The 9,240-nt window shown below is 39.5% G+C and overlaps 1 protein-coding gene and 1 long non-coding RNA gene across 3 annotated transcripts in view; one reads left to right on the forward strand and one right to left on the reverse strand.

Annotated features, from left to right (window-relative positions):
• Positions 1–9,240, forward strand: part of LOC107836941 (uncharacterized) — a 17,001-nt gene that overhangs the window by 3,413 nt on the left and 4,348 nt on the right. The window contains exon 2 of the long non-coding RNA XR_001662911.1: positions 7,137–7,141. This is a non-coding gene — a long non-coding RNA (uncharacterized LOC107836941). The remainder of the gene's footprint in view (positions 1–7,136; positions 7,142–9,240) is intronic.
• The window catches only part of mtor (mechanistic target of rapamycin kinase), a 196,556-nt gene continuing 188,530 nt past the window's right edge, over positions 1,215–9,240 (reverse strand). For both annotated transcript variants that reach the window (XM_007558375.2, XM_007558366.2), the window contains exons 48-58: positions 7,624–7,771; positions 7,397–7,519; positions 7,006–7,088; positions 6,859–6,931; positions 6,704–6,778; positions 5,353–5,488; positions 3,617–3,682; positions 3,457–3,537; positions 3,280–3,360; positions 3,030–3,135; positions 1,215–1,746 (exon numbers count right to left, since the gene is read on the reverse strand). In XM_007558375.2, the coding sequence (XP_007558437.1) occupies positions 1,731–1,746; positions 3,030–3,135; positions 3,280–3,360; positions 3,457–3,537; positions 3,617–3,682; positions 5,353–5,488; positions 6,704–6,778; positions 6,859–6,931; positions 7,006–7,088; positions 7,397–7,519; positions 7,624–7,771 (988 nt within the window). In that variant the 3' untranslated portion in view covers positions 1,215–1,730. The remainder of the gene's footprint in view (positions 1,747–3,029; positions 3,136–3,279; positions 3,361–3,456; positions 3,538–3,616; positions 3,683–5,352; positions 5,489–6,703; positions 6,779–6,858; positions 6,932–7,005; positions 7,089–7,396; positions 7,520–7,623; positions 7,772–9,240) is intronic.

Consider the following 9,240-nt stretch of genomic DNA (forward strand, 5'->3'; position numbering starts at 1 on the left):
CGTGTTTTAGATTGTTCTTGAAAAACTAATCAGTCACGGCTGTTTAGTGGGTGCACTCACGGCTGCACCGTGAAACAAACCCATCGATTTTTTACAGCAGACAGCCGCTCTCTCTCTCTTGCAGGTACTGCCTACCCCCGCTAAATCTTTTAGGGGAATGCAGTACCCTACCGTACACCCTTACTTTCACCCCTGGTTTTACTGTAAGCCATTGTTCTGTCACGGCTGGTCATGTGACTTCCTGAAAGCCTGATTGAATGAACCTTTCCACTGCCAAACCTGTTCACCTTTCCTTACCTTGGGGGCATTGCCTCCCAGCGAGCATCATTCGTCAACATCAACCTGCCCCTTGCATACACCTTGGTTGGTGTTTTGTGGCCTTAGCTCATTTCCACAGTTGGTAAACAGCTAAATTTGTCTCCCAATCAATGGAAGCTATTTAACTTGAGGTATTGACTTGCTTGGCACTCACCAGACTTTAGAAACTAAAAAAATACAAACAAATAAAGCTAGAGAGAAAAGGAACAGCAGAAACTGTGGCCCTGGCTATGAAGAGTCACGTTTTTGATAATGAGGTTCTGGTTGCTAAAAGGAAAGAGTGTGCCAGTAAAAAATAGAAAAGCAAGAGAAAAACAGAGGACTGGATCGATATGAGCAGATAATCACCAGGCCTCTGTTCCAGTGTGTAAAGAGTGTGACATTGCAGAGGTGGACATGGCAGGGAAGAGATCAATGACTGCTTTCCGCTGATCCCTAATCCTTAACTATCTATAAGTAATTAACCTTCAGAGGAGAAATAAATGGAGAAATTAAGTGGGAAAAACAATGAGAGCAAACAGAACAGAGGTTACCTCACCCTGCAGATAACAGCAGCACAAATTAATAGTTGTCTGCCTCTGCAATTTGCAGCATCGGATTCAGTTTTATTTGTGCAAGGCTGCATCTCCCTGTTGAGCTGGAAGACTTCCCTGCAATATTTATTATGAGATGACAAATATAGAAGCAGCGACAGGAAGAACAAGAAATCTCATCTCAGCCTAGAGAAAAAAAATTCACATATTAGTTGTAGTTTTGAAGTGGGATCTGCTCTCCTTGTCTCTAACCCCATAGAGGATTTTTTTTCTTCCTTCAAGCTTGACTAGAGAAGTGGAAGAAGGGTTTTGTAAAGAATCAGAGCGCCCTCAGTGGCTGCCAGAGGAACTGCAAGAGCAAAATTAACTTTTTCCAAGGAGCTTGGACATTTTATTTGCTTTATGTTTAAACTCGCAGCAGAAGATGAGCAGCTCAGTTCTGTGAACTCAGCACTAATACATTGATCTGTACAAGCTTTAATGGCACACCAACACACCTCACAGTATGTGTTTCAGTTAGCAATGGGCAAACATAGATGCAGTTGTCACGTTAGCAGAGTGATAACGGCATGGTTGGCTTTAAGAACAACTCGGCCTTTCCCAAGTACAAAATATAACTTATTACAATATGCACTCCATAGAAAGCTTCTAGCAAATAATTATGATGTTAAAAATTTGGAAAGTGGTTTTGAGCACTGAATAGATAAATTATGGAGTAAAAACAGTAATCTCAGAAAGTGTCACAGGTAATTCACACAATCACTGAAAAGAAAAGAGAAAATGTCATCACTCCCAGCAGTTCTGCACTCAGAACTTTTTTAGGGAGAGTTTTTCCGTCGTGTTCTCCTCTTGGTACATCAGAGACCTCCAGCTGTCACTTCACCAAAATGGACACCTGGAAGGTAGACACAAAACATCAGAACGTTAAACGAACTGAGTAACTCCAGATGACGTGCTTGCTGTCTCTACAGCAAGCACCTCATTTGGAGTTACTCAGATGAGGTGCTTGGCCTTTTGGTAGGAATTCCTCAGACTGTTTCATATTTTGTCTCATTACAATGATGAACTTAAGTATCTTGTGTTATGATTTTCTGTGACAAATTCACACAAAATGTGTGAATTAGAAACCTTACTGAAGACTGAAAAAGTTCTCACTTTGCTAAATATTTCAAGTTCAGTCCAAATAGATGGAGAAAAAATTACAAATAGGTCTGGGCTTTGACTGGGCCATTCTAAGGCAAGAATATGGTTTGATTTGACTTGTGAAAGCTACAGTTTATGTAACAAAACGTGTCATTACTTTCTTCCAACAGTGGCCCTCTTTTTGATACTCTTCTGTCAAAAACCTGATTTGTAGAGATAAAAACTAACAGTTAGCCTTAAAGGGTCAGTATCATGTTTTCCAGCCACATAGTGGCATTTATAGAACAGTAACTGTGTTACCTTCAGCTGTTATAAAAATGCTGCACATATTAAACAGGAAGGAAAAGAAGTTTGACTTCATAATTTGATACTTTGAAATTAGGCCTCTGACTCTTTAAGAAGCTTCTGCTCTTTGTTCTATCTGCCTCCAGGTTACACCACAGCAAAGCTCTTCCATAATGCCATTTGCAACCTTCTTAGAAACATTGCACTAGGTTAAAGTGGAGAATTAAAAATAAAATCTTAAGATTTTTTTATACCAAACCTGATTTATGATTTTAATAGATTTTTATTCCATTAGAACAAATTACAAATAGCAGAAAATATCTTTAAAAAGTTTATTTTCCTTTGATCATTATAGGAGCTACTGCTTAGAGCGACGCTGTTAAAAATGTTGTTAAAGGGTTATTAGAGACGCCATGTTGGGATGACTTCCTGGAGCGCCGGGAAGAGCAGGATCCTCTTATAGAGACAGAGGCCCAATTTCAAGGTGTTCAATTTAAGTCGTATTTGATATATAGTATTTTTTATAACAACTGAAGGCAACATAGCTGCTTGATTGTGTCATATAAAGCAACTATGTGGATGTAAAATGATACTGGCCCTTTAAATATTGAAAGCTAACCTCTACCTAGTATTACTTGTTGATCTACCAAAGAAATTCCAATAAAAGGTTTGTGACTGAAACATGAAAGATGTGGAAATGTTCCAGTGTTGGCAGTCATCATGATGTCAGTCTGATCTCCAAGTACTGACCATCCAATGTAGCACTGGCACAGGTTTTCATGGGACGTGGCCTGCTTGATGAGGAGCTCCACTTGTGTTGGGACGTCCAGCGTGTCATCGTGAGAAAAGTCTCGCCCTGAAAACATAAACTCAGCGTGAGTGGCTAGATGTAGAGATCGACGCCTCAGAGCCTTTAGATAGTTTTGTTGCACAGCAGCATGTTGAGGAAAAACCAAGCTGTGATCGTCCAGTTTGGGTCTGTTCTGAGTCCAGAACCCACCTGTGAGTTTGTCGCGTACTCGGTTGATAATCTGAATGGCTTTCTTGTTGAGAGCCTCTGGCTGCACAAGACCATCTCCAACTTTAAAACACAAACACGCCAGGATTAATACACTGACCTAGAAAATTACAGTTGGTTTGCAACACAATAACATTCATGTGGAACAGATGGACTCACTGAAGGAGTGTATGGATTCAGGCACCGTGGTCCCGGGTTTCTTGTGCGTGGTCTCTCCCAGGTCTATGCCATCCAGCGCCTCTGCAGATAACATTCAAATGTTTGGTTGTGTTTTCTGCTAAAGCGGAGTCATTCTCTCTGTAGTCTGCATGCTACTCACCCACTGACTGGCCGGCGGTGTACGAGTCGGTCCTGGTTCGGGAACGCTTGGTGCCTTTGGTGTTTGCTGTGCGACAGGCAGACAACCACATTATTCCACATTTTATTTACAGAGACAGGTTTTCATTAATTAAATAAAAATGCATCTCAGTCTGTTAACTGCTGCACAGATTCTACTGTCTGCATTATTTACTCCTCATGCAGCTCCGCTCTGCTCTCACACAAATTAACTCTGGGATGTTTGTAATTTCTAAAGCTAAATCTTTTATCTTTATAAAATTATTATATTAATGAACGCAAACTTGACACCACAAGCCACAAGACGTTTTTATTATTTGCACAAAATAATAAGTGATAATCTTCTTTCAGTTCATCATGTCAGACCATCTGAGGGAAGAAAAATTTCTGCATGTGTGAAATATTTGTTAGAGTTAATTATTCTCTAAAGCACACTTTTTTCACTCAGACTCTTACCGAGTTGTTTTCCTGATTAATTTGTAGAAATCTACAGCTCTGGTCTGAAGTTTATATACATGCCTTGTGGGTTTGACTGTCATATTTCTGTCTGAAATGTAATCTTCCATAAGTCTGTTGAGTCATGTTGATCCATACTTCAAAACAGCGAAATCTAGTAAACTAATTCAATTCAGCTTTTAAATAAGCATTTTGTTGCCTAAAATGCAACAACAGAATTTGCTTAATCGTTTGTAGCAAAGGTTTCATGTGCAATGAAAAAAATCGTCTAACAATATTTTTAAGTTCAGCTCTTTCTGCTTGACTTAGCATGAAAACAGTGTGAGGCTAATCTGTTCATTTATTGGATTTACGATTAACTGGATTGATTTTTGATTTTCTTTTTTTTTTTTCTACAAAATTTGAACCAGGTGGAGCTAAAACTGTCACCAAGGAGTTTTGGGTGTAACATGTTTACAGGTAAACTGTTTTTTATCTTAAATGTAAAATGAACATGTTTTTTAAACTATTTTGACTCAATTAGAGCTCTGAGAAGGGCTGAAACGATTCCTCGAATGATTCAAGTACCTCAATTATTAAAATTCACCTGTTATGACATTCATGACAAGTTATAATTTCTTGTTTAATGTCAAGTTGTCATGACAACAACGTTGTCTTGGGTAATGTCACGTTGTCATAACAAAGACATTTTCAATGTCAACTTTGTATTAAAAGTGTCATGATTTACCGAATGACTCTTTATGACAACAGTCATAAATATTCATGAAGACTTATTCATGTTCATGACAGTGTCATGTCAGTCTTATTCACCCCCCTTCAAATAAAGTGTTACCTTTTTTAAAAAAAAAAATCTAATTACTTGACTAATCGCAAAGATAATCAATAGATTACTCGATTACTAAAATATTCGTTTACAACAGCCCTCAATCTGAGTATTATTTTGTCAGAAAATTATCTTTTTTTACAGTATGTATCCTACTATTAACAATTAATTGATTACTAAATTAGTTGACAATTATTTCAATAATCGATTAATCAAGATTAATCCAATTAATTGTTTCAGTCCTAGAATATTACCTATTCACTTTGACATAAAAACCGTTTAAATAAATTAAAATCTGCAAACATGTTAATATGGGAACTTGTTCAGCAGCTGCAGTGATCTACAGTATGTGTGTGAGGTGGAACAGCTCAATGGGTGTGTGTGAGGTGGAACAGCTTATTGGTGTGTGTGTGAGAAGGAACAGTTCGACGGCCCCTTACTGTCCATGAGCCTCCAGTTGAGCAGTGGGTCGTAGACGAAGGCCTCCAGGACGGCCATGACGCTGTCCCTGTGCTCCCTCAGGACCTCCATCACAGTGTGGCAGGTGATCCTGTAGTTCCCATCCAACCCCGTCACCTACACACACACGCAGATGGAAAAACAGGGTTTTTAGTTTTAAGGCGAGTCCTAAATAAGAATTGAGATTCTTCGTCTTAAATTCTTGCAAATTTGACTTCATTTTAAATTAATTTTCTTCTTTCTTCATTCAGCACAAATCAGTTATAAATTCTGTTAAAACATTGCATAAATGGGAAAGACTAATCTTTATTTTGTTCATAAACAAACTGAAAGCAGCCAACTGATGATTTCTGCATAATAAATAGTATTTGTGCTCATTTTTCAAAATTTACATAATTTGTTTCTGTTTTTAGGTTTTAAGCTAAGAAAAACAGAAAACAAACAAAAAGAGGATTGATCTCAGATTTTCTTCTGCAGGAAGTTGATGTTTGTGGAAAATTATGTAAACCAAAAAGGGACTTACTGTATTTTTCGGACTCTAAGCCGCTACTTTTTCCTACGCTTTGAACCATGCGGCTTATAGTCTGGTGTGGCTTTTCTGTGGATTTTTCTTCAACGGTCACTGAGCTCTTTAACAGGAAGTGTATCATTGAAAGAAAAAATTGGAAATCAAAGAAGAAAGTGCTAATTTCCATTTAAAACAAGTACATGCTAGCAGCAGGCACGACAGAGAAATTTCTTCAAACTCATACCCCCTCATTATGGAAACAACACGAAGAAGATGATATGATGAAGCTTTTAAGTTGAAGGCTATAGATCTGGTAGTACAGGAGGGAAATAGAGCCGCTGCATGTAAGCTCAGTGTGAACGAATCCATGGTTTGGCATTGGAGATGCAGGGCTGCGTCCTTAATAGCAGATTTAATAAGGAAGCAGCCCTATGTTGCGTTCTTGTGAAAAACTGTGAGCGGCGGAGATACCAGCGGCTTAAAGCCCGGCGCAGCTTATATATGTACGTTTCCAGTTTTTTTTTTTTTTTTTTTTAAACTTTGTAGATGCGGCTTATAGTAAACTCTATAGTCCGGAAAATACGGTAGTTTCCAATGATGCAAAAGAAAATATTAGATACTACTGATAATTGTGTAATTCTGTTGTGGAAAGTGAATGCAATTATTTTATCTAAAAATAGCCCCAGCTAAAATCTGTGTAAAAACACATGTTGGTTCTCTTCTTTCTTGGCCAAATTATTAGGAGCCATTTTGGGAGCCCCAGAGACTCCTGCAGTAAATCCTCACAGATCATCAGTTCCCTCTCAGCATTCCCACAGCATTACCTCCATGGCATTTGTCAGCATCCTCGTCAGTCTGAATGGGATCTTCTCAGGAAACTTCTCCCTGGTCATCGCCACCTGGCCAACGTTAACATACCGGTGAGTTTCTGACTAATCACAGAAAAACAACTGTCGGACTGAAAAACATTACTGCTCACTTCAAAACAGTCTCCAAAGTCAATGTGGAGGATCTTGCCGCTGAGCCGATCTAACATCAGGTTGGATGGATGTCTGGGTAACAGAAAGTCCACCGTTAGTTGCTTTATGGTTGTAGAGAAGGTTTGTATTAATGAGGGAAAGCTCACCTGTCGCCCAGGCCCAGGATGTAGCCGACCATGGACATCACAGCCAGAGAGCGCGTGTAGTTGGTTCTCCTGTCAAACCACACCTGGAACACAGGTAACAGGGTTAGGGTTCTTCTATAACTTTTCTTCAGGTTAAGTTAGAAACCTGTATTATTGTTACAGGTTAATTTTCTAAACTACTGAAAAGTAACTGTTAGGGATGCTCAAATATGAAAAATTGGACTGATGTTAATATCAAATAGCAACACTGGTGTTATGCTAGACTTACCAATATTTTATTTTATCTTTTTGTTTAGTCCGATTACTCGATTAATTGGAAGAATAATCAATAGATTACTCAATCACTAAAATATTCGTTTACAACAGCCCAAGTTAGGAGTCAGCATCGTACCTCAGAACTGGGGCTCTTGAGCCACAGGAGCTTGGCCAGGTCGTCTCCAGCCGTGTTGTTGACGGCGTGCTCGAACACCTCCACCTTCTCCATCAGCGTCAGATGGTCGTAGTCCGGTGCCATCTGAAACAAACCCAGGTCAAACCAATCTGTGTCCAACTTCCAGCTTTTTCTACACATTTAAAAACAAAAAGTAATCTTATTCAAACTTTGAGGTGAACTCTCACTCTGAGCATGATGCGATGTTCAATGTTGAGCAAAATCTTCTTCTTCTCTCTGTAGTCTCTGATGAGGGCGTGCAGCGTATCGCAGTGGGGCACCCAGCCAATCAGGCCCGAGTTGGTGGAAAGAGGGATGACGGCGTAGCGCTGAATGCTGATGGACACAAACAGTCACAAACATCCAGCCATTAGTTTGTCTGAGGAATCAGCATGTGGACAATAAAAACATGCATCACGACTTAAAGCTTCCCCAGAAGACCTGGTGGTGTAAAGACAAAACTTTTCTAGAAAATCACATCGAACGTCAGACATGACACAACCTGCAAAAAGCAACAAGTATAGGGAGACCAATGGACAAACAAACTGATGGACAGACAGATGGACGGACAAACTGATGGACAAACACATGGAAGGCTGAATACACTGAAAGATTAATGGAGGACAGATAAGAAATGGACAAGCAGGACAACCATAAAACCATGGACTCTTCTTCATTCAATGGTAAAACATCACAGAATCTTGGTAATTATTTTAACATAAACATATATATCAGTCGTACTTCCATATATATATATATACAGGCGCGAGCTGGATGGGTGCCCATGGGGGCCCAGGTCTGGAGGTGCCAGGAATGTCTGATTATAGACGGAGAAAGTGCGCCCTTGCCTGTTCAGAAAGGTGTATGTAATGTTAAAATTACTGTCCCTCAATGGAATATATAGTAGTCACTCCCAGTGACTGTTTCACTCACGGTTTAGCCAATGTGCTTCCTGGGTAAAAATCAAACGACAAAACAAACTCCCCCCTCCCCCCCAAACAGTTTCCAATTATAATCGGATTTGCAAATCTAGACCCCCTGCATGTTATTGTTTACTTAAGGAAATTTCGGGCATGCGTACAATGCTGGACGGCAAAAAGACTATTCTTTAACGTGATGCTTAGCCGCACCGCAGAATAATTCCGTTATCTCAATCAAACTTAGACATGTAGATATTATTAATTTCCTGCTGTGCTTAACAGCAGAGGGAGAAACCGTTAAAGTACAACTCAAAACCACGTCTTTCTCGCTCTCTGTATCAGCGTAGCTACTGTATGGCTAGCTCGCTGTTACGGTCTCTTACTCTGCAGTTGTGGAGTCACAATGTCTGGGTTCATGAGCGCCCCCAGCGTTGAGGCACGAGAACTGCCTGCCTCACCTCGAATCTGTTCTCTGCCGTTTCTGATCGCTCCTCAGCACACGAAACACGTTACACACAGTTTGTGACAATAAAAACACAGTACATTAAATACATAAGCTAAATTATGGAAAATCAGTTCATACATTAAATGTTTTTAACCATTTTATTGGCGACGTACAGACAGGAGGAGCATGCTCTCATAGAATGGCAACCGGTGCAGTGAGCCAGATTTTGCGCAATCCCAGGTGAGGCTCAGTTCGCTGCTGCCTCACTGGCTTCACTTCCAAGCATTTGAATGGGAAAATGCAAAAATTCAGCGATTTTGAAGAAAAAAATAATCAGATTTGGTTAAATTAAATGAAAAACAGGTACTTTATAGTACAAACCACAGGGTGAAAATATCTTTATAAATGATTTTATTATTATATATTATTTTTCCATGATG

This window comes from Poecilia formosa, unplaced genomic scaffold (genome assembly GCF_000485575.1).
Source record: "Poecilia formosa unplaced genomic scaffold, Poecilia_formosa-5.1.2 Scaffold4, whole genome shotgun sequence".
NCBI classification, from domain to species: Eukaryota; Metazoa; Chordata; class Actinopteri; order Cyprinodontiformes; family Poeciliidae; genus Poecilia; species Poecilia formosa.